Genomic DNA, 21,129 nt, shown 5'->3' with positions numbered 1-21,129 from the left:
TATTTGCACAGATCACTAAAACAGTGGTTGCAATTCTGAGACTGCTTTTGAGCTACAGTAAGCCAAGACAGCAGTGACTGATAGAGTGTTAATGCTGAGTATATACATATACAAAAATCAGCATCCTCTTCCAATATAATGTAATGAATGCAATAATTCATTAAATGTAAAGTTTAAAATACTGGAATGAACTAACAGTGTTGTCTATCTAACCTCCTCCACAATACAGGCACAAGTGCAGTTCACCAAGTTATGAAAAACAGCACTCAGACCACCTGCAGACTCTGGGTCAGAGAGGAACCCAGCTTGACATCTATCTGGGTGGAGAATTTTGCTTTCCACCAAAAATCATAACATTTAACCCACATGGGGCGTCGCTGGAAAACAAACCAATAGCCCACAGTGTTCTGAACTCTGACCTCCACTCTGGTGAGCACACCAGCCACACACAGACAGAACAGGTTTCACAATCAAAGTACAGTTTGGTTTTATTTACAACCCCAAACGTTGGGTAAGCACAAGCAAGGTTCTACAGCACATCATAAGTGAAGAACAGTGCTCTTAATCAGGCTAAAAATGAGGCATTAAAATCACTGTAGATTTCAGACAATATGCTGCATTGTTGGAGTCATGTTGTACACACCCATGGCCATGTGCTTACACTGAAGTAATAAACTGCAGAGATTCCCGCAAAGATGTGAGCTCCTCACTGCAGAGAGGCAGAGTCCTCAGCTGTGTAAACCAGCCTCAGCCTGTCACTTCCCTTTAACCTCCTGTATGAACTTCCACACTACTGCACAACAATAGGTCCCAAAATACTCTAAAATGGCTAAAGCCTCAGTAAAAAAAAGTACATTTTATTCCAACAAGACACACACACACACACACACACACAACAGTGTATTACAGTGGTCCCCTGTGTACTTCACACACTCAGGATCTGCTCAATGTGTTCATCATCCATATACTTCAAATGTATTAGATATATCTATATGCTACACACACAGAGATGCCTCTTGTGATGCATTAGTAAGTGATTCCTTTTGAAATGGTTAACTATTGGCCAAGTGTGCCATGTGCTGAAAGTCCTGTAGCTATATAGTCGTAGTTAGAGTCGGGTTATAGTTATCCTTCAGTCTGTTTTGGTAAGAATTGTATAATAGTTTAATGATCTAAGGGAGAACTTGACATGACTTAAGAACTGGCTTAAAAACAGACAGAGACACTAAATACTTGCAGTTACAATTTACATCATACTCAATTCACTATTCACTGCTCGGCATAACGGCTGAGTAGATGAAGAAAATCCTGGATAGGAGGTTGGAGAGAAATTAAAATGAATAGGTTTACACTCACACTTAGCGGTGTACGTCCTCCTGTGTGTGTGTGTTTGAGAGTAAAGGTAAAAAAGGTAAAGGTGCACGTATTTGTCACTGTACAGCAAAATGTGTCCTCTGCATCTTACCCATCTCTGGTTGTGGTAGTTAACGTACACAGACACACATACACACACATACACACACACGATATTAAACACTATTTAAGAAAATGTCACTACTAAACTAAAGTCCATATTAATCAGCAGCACATCCTATCTGAATTGTAAGACTGTATTATTGGTATTAGTATATATTAATATAGTGGCAGACACAAACACAAAGATTGGAGCAGATCCGGATCAGGGGCAACCTGATCAGAACATCCCCAATTTCCATGCATCCCTTGCACCTTGCTACCACATGTACACAGATCAACACACTGTTCTTTTGTTAGTAAAGAGTATTACTTTCAATGATCAAACACACACGTCTACACGTATGAGGAAGAATCAGGTTTCAGGATGCACCGATACAGTTCCTTCATACCCCCAAGCTCTTCACTTAATGCTGAAAAACACACACAGAATATCATGGCTGTACTTAAGTCAGCCAACCTAATAAGCCCAGTGTGAAACAACGCACTGCATATGCACTCAGCGACGCACCTCTGTTTACTTTCATAAAACCTCTCTCTGGCTTCTAAGCCTCTTACTAAAGCTAACCCCCTAGTCAGGCCTAAGCAGTGTAAAACCTACCACACTCTGCACTTACAGATTAAGACTATAGTGATGAGGACAGCCTGAACATCGTTACATAACTCAAACCTGTTAGAAAGAAACACACAGAGGTGTGGATCAGACTAGTACCTGCATGTATGGATCTTCTTTATAAAGAAGCTGAGTTTTAAAAGAGCAGCCTTTTCCTTTTATATTCTAGTCTCCATCCAAGTCAGGCTACAGTGACATCTGGATCTATATTACACAGTGGGACAATTACACGGTGGAACTACATACAGAGGAAAAAAAAAATTATATATATAATTTATATATACACACACACAATAATTTATATATATATATATATATATATATATATATATATATATATATATATATATATATATATATATATATATATATATATATACACATATACACACATATATATATATATTCCGGTATTTCTACCGCAACAAAAAAAGCTATATCAAGTCAAGTCAAGTGGGTTTATTGTCATTTTAACTACATACAGAGTACACAGTGAAACGAAACAACGTTCCTCCAGGACCATGGTGCAACATACACAGTGCATACAAAACAACACAATACAAGTGCGGACACAACACAGTACAGACAGAGAATAATAAATAATTGGTGGTAGTGTGCAAATTATGCACTGTGTAATACATATTGAGTCCAGTGAGTTAGTAGGGTTATTAGTGCAAATGCTTATATGCTATAAGCTATAAGTATATCTGATGGAAGTGGCATATAGAGGCAAATCTGAGGGCAAATATGGAGATGAAGGACACTGACAAATAATTGGATAATATTACCAAGCAATGGATAAAAATAAATAAAAATCTTTGAGTGTCTAGCCGAACGGAGTGCAGATCACCTTTTCTGTGCAGTACACTTTCACTATATGGACAAAAGTATTGGGACACCTGCTCAATCATTGTGTTGTGTTTTTTTTTTTTTATCTGAAACAAAGGGAAATTAAAAAGAGTTTACCCTGCTTTTGTTGGAGTAACTGTCTCTTCTGTCCAGGGGAGGCTTTCTACTAAATTCTGGAGCATCGCTGTGAGGATTTAATTGCATTTAGCGACAAGTGCATGTGTGAGGGGAGGATGTTGGATGATCATTACGCCACCTCATCCTCAACTCCCCAGTTTACCCCAAAAGTACTGGATTGAGCACTATCATTCCAGAGAACACAGTTCCACTGATCCACAGTTTAATCCTATGTTGTTCTTCAATATTATTATAATAATAATGATGATGATGATGATGATGATTATTATTATTATTATTATTATACTAATAATACACATTCTTCTGTAGTTATAAGTGCATGAAATTCTTTCCTGCAAGTCCTGCAATCCCACCTGAAATCAAGAGTATTTACATTCTAACAGAGTTATACCACTGTGTAGCTGAGCCAAGGTCAGCAGTCTTACTCTAGTGTGCTTGATATATGTGTGTCCAGGACCCATGCTGTCGCAAACCCTGGAGGACCTCCTGCAGAGCCTGAGAGAGTGCCTTGAATTATTTCAGCTGTACACAGTAGAGGGCTGTGCCTCTGTTGTGTAGGACCCGAGTATCAGTGCATACACTTCTACAACAGCAAAGTATAGTGTGTCACTTTCTGCAATCTCTCAGTGTCCCTCCACATCTTTCACAACGTGCTTAAAACACTGACTGATTGGGAGAGTCATGCCACTACTGTGATTCCTGGGAAGTTCTTTCTGCGTTTAAAACATGATATCCCATCCCTGAGCTTTTAGCTTTTCCTCTGAACTGGGTTTGATGGCAAATAAACCAAATTTCGTTCAGGCTTCTGGCTTAAATCCACATCTCCTGATGCTGAAAAATATCCAAATGATTGTGCAAACAGATGCGTTGATCTTTATTTAAGTCAGCTGTCAAAGCACAACTGTGAGTGACCGTCTCTGTTCAATCAAGGTGCGGAACTGCAGGGGGCCTGTCTAAATGTCTGCATCCCTCTCATGTGCACTCATTTGTTAAACCCACACTTCAGTTCCTCTAATAACACAAGCCTAATTAATTCATGTCCCATCACCTTTTTTTTTTTTTTTTTAAGTGTACTAGAATCTGTTGCATAGCAGCTTGCTGCAGAAATCTGTTCAAACAGGCTATAAAAATATCTCCAGAACTACGCTGAAATGCATCTTCATCAGCACTACAATGACAAGAGAATCACTGCTAGCTATGCAATGCGCTGAGAACACAATACCTACGATTGTTATCAGGGTGCAGTGGCTGAGTGCTGTCTGATAACAAGCTGTTAAAACTAATGCAAGGGCTCTGTGTGATTATTTAGTTTGCAATGCAATTTGCAGTATAGCAACAATTTAGAGCTGCAAACTAGTTCAGCTAACATTGGAAGTATTTAACAAGACTCGGCGGGGCACACACACTAAACACCATCCTTAAAAAGCATATAAATCATACATTTGTCTGCCCTGAGATACAAGAACAGCTCTGCTCTTTATTTCCATCTCATTTACATGAATCACTCCTGATCCAATAAAGACCTTCTCCCCTTGAAGGTCTGTAGGTTTTAGAGGTTGTAGTCAAACAGCGCTAAAAGGATAAAGCCTACAGATCGCTGCGTGCTCTTGAAATGTCACCACAGGTGTCCAAAACCTCCAGTGTATTTTTCCAACAATTACTAGGAAGTTCTTTTTCTAATCGTTTACATTTTTCATTGAAAACTCCAGAGCTGATATTCTGGTCTTGAGAGCTTGTCAGATGTTGCAACAGCAAGCAATGGCACGTGATGTCTCACAATGGAAGCTTCAAACATGGTTAATTTAAGCAATCTAAGTAATAAGAAAAACCTAGGAGAAAAAGCGTTCAGTCCAAAGATCTAATGCCACATTAGTCACATTATTGTCGAGGATAAAACAAGGTCATGCTCTTATGTAATAACTATGGACCAAGTGATGGACGAATACATTAAGTCACTTTAGGTTAGGTGACCTTCTACACAGCATCTTTGCCGTTCACTTAAGTTTTCAGAATGAACACAGACAGTACACACCCAGGTTCAGACATGCATCCAGGCAACACTGTACTTAATCAGGACGTCTCATTTCCTCTAGTTGCCCTAGTTTTTTCCCCATAGACAGAGATAAGGGACATGCCCACATAGAGTAAACATTAAGTTCCACATAGTTTAGATGTAAAGAAAGAGAAATAAGACAATGTATATATAAAAGCCGGATGTCTCCATGTCCTTTGCACACTATTTAAGGCACCAATTTTTGTAATAGACTAAAGTTGCAGGCTCTAGAGTTCTTATGTAAAAGTAAGCCCCAGACACAGGGACCCTATTTACTCATTTAATTATAGTCTAGCTCTATTTCTATTTTTTCCGGACACAGAGGTTGAGCTAAGAAGGAAGTAGCTTTTACAAGTAATGTAGAGCTTATATACAGGTTCAGCTTCATAAACATGAAAACAGGACAAAAAAAAAGGTTGAGCTGAGAAGGCAGCAGCTTTTCCAAGTAATGTATTGCTTATACACAGGTTCAGCTTTATAAACATGGATCTTTAAGGATTGAAACTAAAGCTGGACTGTTTTTCTTTGAACAGAAGGACCAAATTCACCACAGACTACATTTTGACTAGGTGTTAAACTGTAACAGCTAGTGATACTTTCTTTTTGAAACATTCACAAATAAAGCGGATTCATACACATCTACCACCATTTAAGTTATCCTTCACTCACTATTTTAGTACTAGAACAATACAATATTAGATAGATATAGAGATAGAGATACAGAGCTGTAGCTATAGAGATAGAGAGCTGTAGATAGATTGAGAGATAGATTTACTAAAATCATATGGAATTATTAACTGAGCATGAATAGTAAACACAAGTAGATAAACTGCTTGTCCTCCACTGTAGAGGTCCATTTGTCAGAGAGAACACATGGCTGTTTTTCTTCACTTTAAACTTTACATCCCACCTTAAATGATGCAGCAGCTACATTCTGACGCTAGTACATGTCCCCATACTGCAGAATTACTTAAGGTGGAATGGAAATTCCAACATCTGAGAAGCAAACATATTGCCTTGTACGTTTGGTAGCTGGTCCAATCTGTGCTGTGCTACTCACCTCCAACTGCCTCTGCAGTCTGTACAGACCATGCTTACTCAGTCTTCCCACCCACAACCTCACCCAAAGGGTGTTTTCATGTTTCTTTCATTTTGGATCAGCACAAATGGTGGCGCAAACAATGACAGCTGCAAACTGTTGTACTTTCATGTTTAATCTGTTTCGCCTATGCAACGTGAGGCATGCATGTTTTGGGCAGACTGTATATATAAGGTTTTAGGGGCATGTTTGGTTCAGCAGCGGGTTAAAGTCGTGTAGTGTAGGATCCCTAGCCATTTAGTGCCAGATGGACATTTTTGCATTTTTGCTATAAAAATCAACCAGAGATATATAAGTGAGATATACCCAGTCTTTTTATACTCTTCTACAACTTGCATAGTTGTGTAGTGTACCCAAGACTTTATCGGAATATCCAAAAAACACAACAAAAAAAAGAAAAAAAATCAGAACTCACATTTCCTTGTGTTTGTCCTCTGCCAAAATCTGGTCATTTGGCTTGAGTCCATACCTGTTAAACAGACAAATAAGCACACAGATTACTGCGTTGTTGTTTTTTTTTTTGTTTTGTTTTTTTGGACAGAACAGACTTTGACTTTTACAAACTGTTCATTACAAAGTTGAGAACAGATAACAGGTAGGTCTAGTTAGTTGCATTCTGGCAATATTATACACATTAATCTGCTGATCAGTGATTACCTTGACTTTACTCCGAGAAAAAGACACTATTGGCTAAAAATCTACAGCAGTTCACAGCAAACCTATCAGTCATTGAGCTAAGGTCAGCACAGTCTGACGTGTGCAGGCTTTCAGTATCATGTTTTTTTGTTTACATGGATTTACTGCTTACTGCAATGTAAACTTTGTAATGTCCCCCTCCTGAACAAAGCTTTGGCCTACTAGTGCTTTTAATCACTGAAAGGTAATATACAGCGTATATACAGCACATGGTGTAATGTGATCATGAACAGAGTTCCTATTTAAAACCATTTGACACTTCTAGACTGGGAATTCTTTACTCCTCCATTTCTCTCACCTTTTTATTATGCATGTTAATACAAGTTTAAGACATTAATAGTAGACCAATTCTTTTCTATTCAGGGTAGTATTTACATTTCAAAAGGATTAAAGGCCTACATGCTGATTCTCCGTCAATTCACTAGAGGCCTTACAGAGACTCACACAGATAGATTGCCTTTGAGCCGCTCCATTTCCCTGGATACAAGATATCAGTACAATTCTGAAAAGCCCCTTAGGTATATAAAAGAGAAGGATAACAAAGGCCATTGTGAGTAAAGGGCTCGCTCAGTGAGCAATGCCTAGAAAACACGCACTATCCACAGCACAATTTCACATACATTGAGCAAGAGGCCATTTTTTTTTTACGGAGTGCTGGATTAACATGGAGTCCCCATTGAGTGATTCATTGGGCCAATGGATTTCAGAATCTCACTGGCAAACTGGAACTAGAAGTGTTCCTTAACGCCAATGGCAGCTCAGTGGTAGTTCTATCTAATCCAGTGCAAACAGTGCATTTATGCAACTGTTCTGTTGCTCCTTTTAAGTAAACCTTGCTAATCAATGTTCTGGCTTTTTCTTTTTTTCTTCTTTCATAAAGTAGACGGTCTAACTTAATCAAATGGAAATCATTTTCTAAAACTTTTTTTTTTTTTATTTGTTTCTTTTGTTTCTTTTAACCAGGTTAGTTCATATCTCTGTTCTTTAAAGCAACCCTATGAAGCATTTGTATCTTAAAATAACAGCTTAATAGCTTAAATAATAGCAGAATCATGTAGATGATACAATGACTACATAGAGGGAATGTAGTCTCGGCTATACCTACTCCAGTCTCAGCACACTGAAGTTTAGTCAAGCGGGCAGGACAACACTCGTCAGAACAGCGCAACACCTGTATTTGTGTACATTTTGGAAAATCACTCTACCGCCTCAGTCCACACACTTCTTTCACTTTCTGTATGTTCTCAGTCTTTAAAAGGCATGTGCACAAAACACAATTTATTTGGAGTGGGATAGAGGAGTAAATGTGAATTACACTCCAAACCTGTAGGGGGAGACCAGGAGCAAAATATTTCAATCTCGCATAATGTTGTTTTAAAAAATACAATTTATCAGATCATATAAAAAGCATATTTAAAACCATAAAACTCAAATCTCCCTAATTAAGTCTTAATTTCTTACCAAAAGACTTAAGGAAAAAGACAATAGTAGAAATTTAGAAATTAGACATTGTCAGATTCAGATTAATAATAGTAAATGTAGCTGATATTCACTTATAATTCTGTGAATACAGATAGAAAAAGAATATGCAAGAAATCTATAGATGTTGACATCTAAAATCAGATACTGAGATATTGTGGGAATATGCAATTTCCTAAAAACTGTTCCTGAATGGTCTGTAGGTTTCAACACAAGAACTGTCGTGACATGAGATATTACCGGAACAAGCGGAACAAAAGCCACGCTGACTGTGCAACAATAAAAAAAAGTAATACATAAGGCTAACCTAAGACAGCACCACTGGCAATGTGTTTCAGGTTATGTAATGGAGAGGGGGTGAACAGGGAGAGGGGCATTGTTTTATGACTGGCACTGGAATGGCAGGCCTGTGAATAGGCCTACGTGTCAGTACAGGAGGTTTCCTCTTGCCCACAGGGTGTCTGTACATGCAACCTCTTTAAAGACACAGTCCAATGAGCTTGTATATTGGAGATTCAGTAACCTCATAGAAGTAGAGTGTGAAGTAGTCCTAGTTTGCCTCCCCCAATCTAGATAAACTAGCTTTTTGTCCATGGAGGGAAAGAGCACATTAACATCATTTAAGTATGTTTGATGTTAAACATCCATCAGATTTCACTGAATTCCAGTTCAGCTGACTGTAAATACTAGCCTAGATGCTCTCACTGGAACACAGTGAGAAAAACAACCGCTTCATTTCCAGCCATTTGGGCTTTGTGCAGCATTATGAAGTTATGTTATTTTGAGCCACAGGACCAGACTGCTTCTCACCAATAATGTGCTGGACTCCTGAGGTGACCACATCCCATGTGTAAAGACCAATCTGTACACGACCAACCATTTATTTTTCTAGATTAATGTGTTAGCATACGCTTAAGCATATGCCTTGAGAGATTACATTAATAGTGACATGTACTGTATTATTAAGCTGGAGACCTGATCATTTCTGTAGACTGGGGGCGACAGGGGGATGTAACTAGTAACCCAAACAGGACGCTGCAAGGACACCAATTGTCATTTTGTGACTGATGAACTGATGCATGATGTGCAAAATTGTTCACTACCTTGTTGAACTCCTATAACTCCTATGTTCCCTATAATAGAGCTCAATATTGGGATTTTCAGATGTAGGAGATGAATAGAGCACAGTTTCGAACACAGATTTACAGGGCATTAACAAGCTGTTAACGACTAATAAGCAGTTAGCGACTGAAAATGTAAATTCTAAGCACTTATTTTATGGCATTTATGGCTGATTTTCAGAGCTGTTTCACTATAAGGACATGTTTAAATGTTTGTGGAAACACCTTCTAATGAATGCATCCAGCTACTTTAAGGTAAGTACACCCGTTGCTGACACAGACATGCAAATGCACATACACACAGCTTGTCTAGTCCCTGTAAAGAAGTATTGCCAATAGCGAAGTACACACTGAAGCACATCAACATCAACCTATTGGCACCATGCCTAATGCCAGGTGTGGACTAGAGGGGCATAGAGTTCCCCAGCATTAAGCTGTGGAGCAGTGGAACTGTTCTCTGGAATAATGGTGGTTCATCCAATATTTTTGCGATAAGTTGAGGTGGTGATCACCCATTGTATTGTCCAAGTACTTTTGTCCATATGGTGTATATTACAACTTTAGCCTGTAAAGATGATGATGATATAGTACACCAGACAGTGAACCCCATCAAATAAGTACATAAGAGCATGTCCTCATCATGAAACAAGCCAACATCAGACACTGTCCTAATGTAAAGCAGCAGTTTACAGTCATAACAAGAGCAGATGAACCCATTTCTGCTGCTCCGTCTGGGTGTCTGCCTACTAGTGTGACTAATCCAAATCAATGAATGAATGAACTTTAACGGTACCTACCTAAGAAGACTGAGAACCAGCACAACACACAACACAATTGTACAATAATAATAATAATAATAATAATAATAATAATAATGTAATTCGAGTAGACTACAGAACAGACTTTGACAGACAGACCTGATCTCCAAAATGGTGCTTAGCTCATAAATAAACTTTGCTTTTACAACATCTATAAATGACAGATTGCCCAATACTTTAAATAAACTACTGGTATAAATCACAACTACTGAGAATTATACATGAATCAAAACTATTCTATTAATCTAAACTATTCAACTATTCTATTCTTAAATATATATTACTTCTTACAGAGACTGTGATTAAGCATAACGATATAGTGGCAAGACCGAGTCAAAGCAAAAGATCATGTGACTGGAACAAAAGAAAAGCACTTTAATGCTGATATGGTGCCACATACCTCAATTTGCATCACAATTTTGTTTACTGGAACAATTCTGCCAGTGATCATTTTCATCTACATTTACATTAGCGCTTAAGACTAATATTTTGTGCATTATGACTGTGTTCGAATGCCAACACATTTACAATACGTTCAGAAACTTGCATGTGCCATTTCATCAAAACTGTATCACGAACATGTGACTTACTTGTCAAGGAAATCCTTGTCCACCACGGCACAGATGTCGAGTAGGGGGTTTCCCATGCCAAAAAGTGCATTTTCACTGCAAGGGCACAAACAAAACACATGCTTTTAATTAAACTACTAAGCACCACCACACATGAAAAGCACATGATCATACAGAATATGAAACTTGGTCGTTCATTTCTTCACTGCATGACCACTCACATAGACTCTTTAAATGAGTCAATGCAATGAGAGCTGTGCTAGCCCAGTAAATCCACTGAATGTTACTCCAGCTAGCCAGCCACAAAATATCTTGAGGGACTTCACCCAGCAGAAATGTGCAGTGAACACAGATGGAAGACCCAGCCAGGCATAAAACTACATGAGGTTACACAAGTTGAAATAAATTTAACCACAGCACTTTCAGCAAGCCTGCTAAGAAAGTGTTGTTCACTGGAACGTGCTGTTCCAGATGTTTAGGTTAGATAAAAGATGCCTTGTCACGTTTCTGATATTATAGGCAGAACATTATTGCAGTCCATATATCTGAGAGAACCAATGAACGCTTGCGGTGCTGCTCCAGATGTTTAGGCAAGATAAAACATGCTTTGTCACGTTTCTGATGGCAGTCTCAGAGCATTATTTCAGTCTGAATATCAGAGGGAACCGGCATGTCTCGTGAAATGACTCCCGTAATGGTTGAGAAACACAATGACACTGCAACAAATTGACTACAAATGACCAGTCATCAATAAATCATTAAAAACAGCAGGTCAGTGACTACTCTTTCATTGACCCTGGTTGTGAAATTGGTTCGGAGTCTCCTGGATCTGTGTATTTAGGAAAAAGAGCTGACTTAAAGCAGCTTCTGAAAATGACGATTTGGTGAGGTGACCTGCATTCCAGCATTTATTCCTTCTACCTGAAATGCTATGCAATGAACTACAACCCTACGGCAACCGTCGCACTGCATATTTCCAAAGGTCATAAATCGACAAAAAAAATTCCTACCCCATTCTCGTTCAACAACCAACTCCCAAATGAAATAAAAGCCTGTACTTTTAAGGCTAAAACAGCAGGCCTCCTGGGAAACTTCGGAATTAGCACAGATGCATCTACGTGGGAGTTTCAGAGGTATGGTGGCTTCGAAAACAGATGTTCAGTATGGATATGATATGGAGGTGCCCAACTCCCTCCGAACAGATAAACAAAAAAAACACACACAAACACTACATTTAAACGCATTACAAATATAGAATGTTCCTCAAGGATAAAAATTGCATGTACAAGCTTCTAAGAGGAGATTCGATCACTCAGCACTAACAACCACAAGAAAACAGTTCATTAAAAAGAAAAGGGGTTTAAGTCCCTTTACCTAATGACCACTGAGTAATTAAACTACGCCGTCTCCATCTCATCACTCACAAGATCTTCACAATGCAAGAAGCCACCCTTACCTGGCCATGTTGTTAGCTGGCTGGAGATGATGCTGGAGACTCTTAACTGAGATCCAGAGGAGTTTTAAATATAGACCAGATTTTGCCAGCAGCGCGTGCACTGTATCAATACCTCTCAAAGTCAGGAGTGCCTCTCCTGCGCTCAGCCGATTGGCCAAGGCAGTGAGAGAGTAAGGGAGGGGAGCAGCTGATTGGTTGAGAAGGAAAAGAGGCTGGGCTCTGCCCCGGACTTGCATTTTGCGCCGAAAAAATAAATAAATAAATAAATAAAAATAAGCCGAGTCTCGTGCTGCTGTCAGTGTGCACACAAACCGCTTTAGGGCTTAAGTTTTTACACGCGAGTGGAAAGACTGGTTAGTGTGTCACCTTACTTATACGGATGCTTACACGTAAAAGGCCCAATCACTTATGATAAGCAACTTAAAACACTGAAGACTTTAATCAGCTAGATCGTGGCTGTAATATTAGTGGTGAGTACCTACAGACCTATTTAATGTATTGCTGATTTTGCACCTGGTCTTTGTGTTTTGCCTACTGTCTGCACTATTATTATTATTATTATTATTATTATTACTGCACGGGATATGTACTGTACACCCCTATATTGATACGGTGACAAAGTCGAATTGGTCTGAATTTCATATAAAGGCACACGGACTACTAAATTAGTACAGTGTCATTTAGCTATCTGTGACTGCAATGACTGCGGCTGATCGGCTGCCAAAGAAGCCTCTAAACGGGTCACCTCTCACACGGAGTGTTGTGACACTGGTCGTATGAACCCTTATCCCAGTTTCATTTAAAGCTGCCTCTGCCGCGCTCTCTCTCTCTCTCTCTCTCTCTCTCTGTGTGTGTGTGTGTGTGTGTGTGTGTGTGTGCCCCCTGATGCCAGGACGGCAGAAGCGGTCGGGGCGGTAAGCTACATAACAAAAGCCACGTGGAGCGGAATTTCCACCGGCGCGCGCTTCTGGACTTAACACCTAGCATGGCCAAAGACCTCATGTATCTCCGCCAAAACACTCAATTCAATTTAAAATACAACTTCATTACGTCTCATCCTTATCACACACAATACGACAATGTGATATCTAATCTATAAGTTGTGCGATTTCTGATCAGGAACTGTTATGGATCATCTCGAGATCGAACTCCTTTCCGCTCTTTTAGCTTGACGCTAGCCACAGCTAACCTAACCTACTACCAGAAGTAGCGTTACCTAACGCTGCAAGTACCGTGCTTGCTTAGCGCTGCTCTGATTTCCCACGGCCAGCAAGACCTCAGCCTCAGCCGCATGACTTAAATAGAGTTCGTTAATAACTGGCAAATGACTGCAATTGTTTCTCAAACAAGCTCAACTTGTTGCAGGACAACACTGCAACAACTGCACAGCAGAGGAACAGAGAGCCGCCCAGTACTAGACCACAATGGCAGGGTCACGAAGATCGAGAGGATAACGAGTGAAACATTCCTATGAGGGATTGAATCAACTCGGAGACTGGTGAGAGATCACCCGGTACTCCAATCCAAATATGTGCAAATGTCATTTTGAGTGCACAGAGCCACCAACCACGCTGCAGTGACACTCACTACTACACAGAGGAGCGATAACCATGCTCGCCACGACCTGCGTCTCAGCCTGCGGGCAGCTCACCTGATAGTCTTCTCCTCGAGCTTGATTTTCTTTGCTTTGGGCTCCCCTGTGGCCATGGTTTACCTGATGTCCACTAAAACGCGTCCCTGACACCTTGCTTGAACAAACGGGAATGAGAGATAGCGGTGGAGGAGATAGATAATAAAAAAACACCGCAGCCCGGGTTTGAGCTGCCCACTCTTACTGCCGGAGCACAAATCGCTCGAAAAGTACTGAGTAAGTTTATAACGCCATTTTCACGCACTAAATAATTTTTTAGATGTTATCAAACATGCTTAAACCTTTGGCGTATTTGTTTTCAACTGACTTTACTTGCCTTGTTTTCTACAATAGGTGGCGATGGCACGGCTGTAGCTAGCTAACGTTAGTAAACCAGCTTCCGCGGGTTGCCAGCGCTGCCATATTGCCACCCTGGACTTTTTACCCTGGACTTACTCATCACCAAGACAGTTCGCAAAAAGGTGATTTCCATTGATTTCCAAATGACTGTTACTCGTGAAAGGCTTTGGTTAACGGTGTCCACTTTGTTTTGTTTTGTCTTACCGTAAACAAGCCGGTTTAGTGGCCAAGAAACGTGAAACTGAGTGCCAGCGAAACCGGCAGAGCACTAAACAGACGCTAGACTTTAGCTCAGGAATGGTGTGTCTCTGGTTTTAACTACAGTTGACGGTTGCCAACAAGCTAGTTAAAGTCTTGACAGCTGCTTAGAAGTTGTATTTAGATAGATTTGCTGGTATTTTACCCAGTGACTGGAGGAGAGGGGAGTAAATACTAACTCTTAGCTGTGTTAGCTAGCACTAGTAAGGTTAGCTAGCGAGCTTCCATAACTGAGTGAGGCTCGCATTCTTCTGCATCACGAGATCTTCTTTAACACCTGGTTGTCAGATAAGTTGTCTAAAGCTTGAGGGCAGAGTAACTACTAAGTTACTGACAAGCACTTTTGATTATCTAGCTAGCTGTCTTTTATCTAGCTGAGCCAGTTTCACATCTGCTAGCGCTACCTGGGTTGCTGCCTCACCAAGTTAAACTTAGCTACTTCAGTTCCATTGAATTAGCTAAGTACAGCAGAGATAACTGTATATTTGTCAGTATTTAATGATTATAATATTACATAGTATATTTAAGATTATATATTTGTTATTCTTTATTTTTATGAATTTTTCCCCACTTCTTTACATTTTGAATCATGTTACACAGGTAGATTATAGTTTAGAGTCCTAGGACTCTTTTTCCTAGGACTCTTATTGGTGTGGTGTGTTTGTTTGGCCAGAAGAAATCAAACCCCAGCCTTCCACTGGAAGTCAGACCAGCTTCCCTGTTTTCACTTCTCTTTCTGTACTGATTGGGGCTGGATGTGCCTCTGCAGTTCCATAGTAGGCCATAGTGGCAATATGTCAACTTGTTCAGTCTTCAGATCTCTACCCACCTCTAATCCTGCCTCTGTCTGCAGCAGACTGTGCAGTCTGACGAATACATAAGATGAAGAGTTGCTGTTGGTGTGATCACTTCATCCGTCTAAACTGCTGTGTTTTTATGTTTTTCTACAGCACTCAACATGATTCACAGTTTGTTCCTGATTAACAATGCTGGTGACATATTCCTGGAGAAGCACTGGAAGAGTGTCATAAGTCGCTCAGTCTGCGATTACTTTTTTGAAGCTCAGGAGAAGGCAGGGGAACCCGACAATGTATCTCCTGTCATCCGCACACCTCATCACTACCTTATCAGTATCTACAGGGAGAAAATCTTCTTCGTTTCTGTCATCCAGACAGAAGTTCCTCCCCTTTTTGTCATTGAATTTCTTCATCGTGTTGCTGAGATGTTTCAGGTATTCAAATTAAGCCTCTTTAAATAGTTATGTTTTAATACTTAAGCTTAATTATTACTTAATGATTAAGCTATGTTAGAGGTGTGTCCCAATATGGTTTTTTTCCCCCATATAGTGTATTTGTATTGAATATTCTTTACAAGTTTGATAATATGCAGTTTATCTAACCTTTCTAACCCAATCGCACATTTCTTCACGCAGGATTATTTTGGTGAATGCTCTGAAGTTGCTATTAAGGATAATGTGGTAATAGTATACGAGCTTCTCGAAGAAATGCTCGACAATGGCTTCCCTCTTGCCACGGAATCCAACATCCTGAAAGAGCTCATAAAACCTCCCACAATTCTGCGCTCTATGGTCAACACAATCACAGGTAAAGCCATCCTACAACAATATTTATTCCCAAAGAAATTAAATTTAAGAACTTCCTGTTGATGGATGACCTGTGCAGTTTTCATCCGAGTCAACCTGGTATTCTATTCTAAGGCAAATAACATTGATCTCATTGTGCTGCTCATGTGTCTGTTTACTCTATGCCCTGCTCCCATGAGCAAAACATACTGTGATATATGCTGTGTGTGTATATACGTATACATGTTTATACATATTTATGTGGATATCCGTGTATAATGTGTAGCAGGAGCACATCTCTGTTAACTGATTCGAGATGCTAGAACAACCAATGGTGTCTGATACCAGCACATTTGCACTGCCCAGCACTGAATACAGACAAATGGGAAATCACCAGTGAACATTTGAAATCTAACATATGGTCGTTTGTCTGTGACTAGACCAATTTAATATCATGCCTAAGCATAACTAACACTTTGTAAGAATTAAAATAATATCACTTGTGATCTTTCAAGGCAGCAGTAATGTTGTGGAAACTCTTCCAACTGGACAGCTGTCTACTATCCCGTGGAGGAGAGCTGGTGTAAAGTACACTAACAATGAGGCCTATTTTGATGTGGTGGAGGAGATCGATGCTATCCTGGATAAGTCTGGTATGCCTAACTGAATTTTGTTTCTTACATATGGTATTTTATGTAGATATAGAGAAGTTTATGATCAGCTTGATGGAAGGGTCTTCATTGTACATTTCTTTTTTTTTTCTACATTTCATTTCATAAGAGTTCACAGTGTTTATTTGGAACATTCATCGTTTTCAGGCACAACAGTGTTTGCAGAAATCCAGGGGGTGGTCGATGCTTGTGTTAAACTCTCAGGAATGCCTGATCTGACGCTGTCGTTTATGGTGAGTGCACGATGAAGGCACACCTACAGAGCTTTGTACTTTTTAGGTAATGTCAGTAGCTTCTACTAACTAATGCTGCTGTATATTACCACTAATCATTGAGCATGGTTGTATCTTTAGGGATAGTTGAGAGAAGGGATAACTGTTTGTTTGTGTTTCCGCTGTAGAATCCCAGACTGCTGGATGATGTGAGTTTCCATCCATGTGTACGTTTCAAGAGGTGGGAGTCCGAGCGAGTTCTGTCCTTTATCCCACCAGATGGAAACTTCCGACTTATGTCTTATCATGTAAATGCACAAAAGTAAGAACCGTTTTTAAAAATTTCATATGATGGCTGCAGTGAAAAAGAGGAAAAGGTGTGACAAACAACAAAAACTCAACTGTCAACAAATCAACTGTTTTTCTCCTTTCTAGTTTGGTAGCAATCCCAGTGTATGTGAAGCAGAATATCAGTTTCTTTGAGAGTGGATCCTCAGGGAGACTTGATATCACCCTGGGTCCTAAGCAGACCATGGGCAAGACTGTGGAGTGTGTGGTCGTCACAATACACATGCCTAAAGTGGTTCTCAGTGCCAATCTCAACGCAACCCAGGGCACCTACACGTACGACCCAGTCACTAAGGTAAAGTTTAGCGCCATTTTATGTGTGCCTTTCCAAAATAGTGGTGCTACAAATAGATGTGGACTGTGCTCTAAAAATACATTGCATTTGATGTGTTTCTTAACTATTCTCATTGGGTGCCTTTGAGGTTGCTAGCTTGCTTGCATGGTTGGGTTTAAATGTGTTGCCCAAGATCAGACATGAATGTGCTGTTTTTAGATGACCCACAGTAAAGTAATAGTTTTAATGATTTTCCAATACTTTATCTTAGCATTGTAATGGGAAAGCATTTCAGCAATTAGCTATGTGGCTTTTTGTTCTGTGCTATAGATTTTGGTGTGGGACATTGGGAAACTAAACCAACAAAAACTCCCAAATTTAAAAGGAAGTTTGAGTCTGCAGTCTGGAGCCCCTAAACCAGAGGAAAATCCCAGCCTGAACATTGACCTCAAGATCCAGCAGTTAGCTATTTCAGGTTAGTAAAGGGCACTGGTTTATTTCTTGCAGTTGTTTTCTGAAAACATGGCTGTAGCAGGTCAACAAAAACTATTGTCTGTTATAAGTGGACTGTTTCTGTCCACTGAAGCCCTATTCAGACAGGATTAAGTTCACGTGGAGTCCTGGGTAATGTCATTTCCTCAGTGATTTAATTCTAAATTCACCATGTCTGTTTCTTCTGCCTTTAAGAAAATTATAGACAGTTACCTACTGTTTATAAATCAGATTTCTCGATGTGTAATAAAAAAAAATTCTTCTGGCCAAACACACCACACCACACCATACCAATAAGAGTCCTAGGAAAAGACTGAAGAAAATTGTAACATGTGTAACATGATTCAAAATGTAAAGATGTGGGGGGAAAAAATGTACTAAAATCTCGTTTGGATTTTTGGGCAGATGTTAGCTTGCTACTACGTTCTGTATTTGGTTTCTTGCGTTTTTCCACCTATAAACTCTGGGAAATGTCAAGAGAATCTAGCGTACAGTCTAACAAACTTAAATGAATCAATGAGTGCATTTACATGCACTTCATAATCCCTTAACTGCAAAAAATCTGATTTTCTCAGTGATTCGATAAACAAGTTTACATGCACTTAAGTAATCAGATCCAGGTCTGCACGAGTTGGGCAGTAATTAGAGTTCTGCTTTGCAACCAGTAATAATCTCACACAATAAAACAATAAACATCATATTAACCCAAACTTTGTGCCTTGTTTTTGTTTTTTTTTTTGTTTTTTTATTACACATCGAGCCACAATATGAACATGCATCATCTAGAAGATGAAGGATATTTAAATCCTTCAATTTCAGCACAAAAAGTGTTATGTCACCATCTCGTGGGACCTGTGTAAAATGCTGCCTATTTTCCGGTATCACAGTCTGTTTGTTTTCACGCATGCGCAAACTGAAACATCTGAGAATTCTCTGGTTAAGAGGATACATGCCCTGAGAAATCCGGATTACTGAGTTAAAATTCAGCTCTATCAGATTTCTTGGATCAGAGTAAGGTCTAGAAATCCAATTAGGAAATTGGAGTGTGCTGTTTACATGACCACTTGAATAATCAGACTACAGTAGACGGCAGAAATCTGATTATGATCAGATTATGTCAACATGCTCTGTGCCTACAGCCAGTTCGGACCCCACTTTGTAAATGTAGTGTAATCATGTGACCGTGTAATGCAAACATTCATCTATGTGTGAAATTTCCATTACAGTCGTCCACCAGCAAACAAATCCAGTCTGAATAGGGTTTTACTTGTTTCGCCTCCGCAGCAAATTTACCTACTAATGTTGTTGTACAGCTTCTTTGTCTTTGTACGTATTACACAGGCATTATTTTAAGTTGGAATTAATTTAAAACTAAACCTGGTTACAGTTAGAAATACATTTTCTTTTTCTTTTTTTTTTTTTTGCATTGACTGATTTAATGACCTGTATTGTGACTTATGCTTCTATGCCCTACAGGACTGAAAGTAAATCGACTGGACATGTATGGGGAGAAGTACAAGCCATTCAAAGGTGTAAAATATGTTACCAAAGCTGGAAAATTCCAGGTCAGAACTTGAGGTTGTCTGTAAACAGTGTGTCAAAGAAAGAAAATCATCAGTGTGCCAAAAGAAAGGGGTATTGTAGGTGCCATCTCATTTGACAAATCAGATTTTACAACCATCTGTTAAGAGAATTTCATGCTGCCAATGTATTACACTTTGTTGCAGGGAAGAAAATGGGAATTTGTAAGACATGAAGGCCTTCTAAGATGGAAAAGCCTTACATGAAGTTCTTTATTTTGAGCATTCCTTTTTTTATGTTGAGCTGAATAATCATTTAAACGGGGTAATCCTTGATTTGTTCAAACTGAATATATTTCTCCTACTGTTTTAACTTGAGGTTTTATTGTTGTCAGCTTTTTTTTTTGCACAAGTGGAACAAAGGTCATAAGTGCAGCAAGACAACTCACTTCAGTCACCTTACTATCATGAAAAAGCAATGAATTCTATTCATTAATAACAGTAGATATATTTTGTGCATGTTTAAAGACAAGCCTTTGCCAATATTATAGTTACAATGGTTAAGTACCTTACTTTGGCACAATGCACAAATGTTAAGTGGCCTTTTTAGGAGAAAAACAAAGTACTTTTTAAGATGCCTTTCATTAGAAGCATAGCTATGCCATAGCAAAAGGCACGAAACCCTGCCTGTGCTGTTACTAAAGCATGCCATAAGCTCACAGAGCAGCAGCAGCAGATATGTTCAGTCCAGATTGGAGTTTTCAGTTGGGATTTCAATCCCAAGAAAAGGAGAAAGGTGTGGTGTTGGATTAATTCACAACTTTGCTCTCACTCTGTGTGTTACGTAACATAAAAGACTGCTAAGTTACACTGCATTATAGCTAGTAAGCTGCAAATACTTATACGGTCTGACCACCACTTTATGGTGCTAAATTAGTCATTCACTAGTTAACTGGCTTGCTTGTTAACTGTGTGGCAGGTTTCTAGGTCACTCTCCACAAGTTTTTGAATGCTCACAAGGGACACGATCTTATTTTGTAAGATACAGAAATATATGACTTAAGGGAAAACCTTAATTGCTTTTGAAAATATGTATATAAACCTAAAGCCTTCACATTTATAAACTTTTTGGGGAAAGAATGGACTGTGTGTGTGTTTTTTTTCACTGTTCTCATGTAATGTAAATATCTAGGTTTCATGATTATTATCTTTCACATCAGTTTATACTGCTCATATCATTGCTGTCATGCAAAAAACACAATTTTGACACAGGCCAAAAGAAATGTTCCAACATTACTTAAAATAAAAACTTCATTGACTTCCATTGTAAGTTAAACATTGAAGGAATTTTTTTTTGCCCCTTCTCCCATAGTTTTTATTTGTCAGATAGTGACAATATATTGTAAGTTTAATGAGGG

General features: G+C 39.2%; 2 protein-coding genes across 3 annotated transcripts in view; one reads left to right on the top strand and one right to left on the bottom strand.

Moving 5' to 3' along the window:
• The window catches only part of adka (adenosine kinase a), a 172,054-nt gene extending 157,890 nt beyond the window's left edge, over window positions 1–14,164 (bottom strand). The window contains exons 1-3 of one of the 2 annotated variants that reach the window (XM_072678182.1): window positions 14,016–14,164; window positions 10,930–11,004; window positions 6,641–6,694 (exon numbers count right to left, since the gene is read on the bottom strand). In XM_072678182.1, the coding sequence (XP_072534283.1) occupies window positions 6,641–6,694; window positions 10,930–11,004; window positions 14,016–14,071 (185 nt within the window). In that variant the 5' untranslated portion in view covers window positions 14,072–14,164. Of the gene's footprint in view, window positions 1–6,640; window positions 6,695–10,929; window positions 11,005–12,364; window positions 12,582–14,015 lie in introns of those variants that run through there. The other variant, XM_072678183.1, reaches the window with a different exon arrangement.
• ap3m1 (adaptor related protein complex 3 subunit mu 1) lies at window positions 12,718–20,851 on the top strand. Its single transcript, XM_072678181.1, has 11 exons — window positions 12,718–12,834; window positions 13,730–14,231; window positions 14,349–14,476; window positions 15,563–15,843; window positions 16,045–16,216; window positions 16,710–16,847; window positions 17,013–17,098; window positions 17,266–17,399; window positions 17,513–17,720; window positions 18,030–18,174; window positions 19,668–20,851. Exons 4-11 carry the CDS (start codon window positions 15,571–15,573, stop codon window positions 19,766–19,768), a joined length of 1,257 nt encoding a protein of 418 aa, XP_072534282.1. The 5' UTR covers window positions 12,718–12,834; window positions 13,730–14,231; window positions 14,349–14,476; window positions 15,563–15,570; the 3' UTR covers window positions 19,769–20,851.
• Window positions 20,852–21,129: the final 278 nt, after the last annotated feature.

The sequence above is a fragment of the Salminus brasiliensis genome, chromosome 4 (assembly GCF_030463535.1).
Source record: "Salminus brasiliensis chromosome 4, fSalBra1.hap2, whole genome shotgun sequence".
NCBI lineage: Eukaryota > Metazoa > Chordata > Actinopteri > Characiformes > Bryconidae > Salminus > Salminus brasiliensis.
This window is presented reverse-complemented; position numbering and strand designations above follow the sequence as displayed.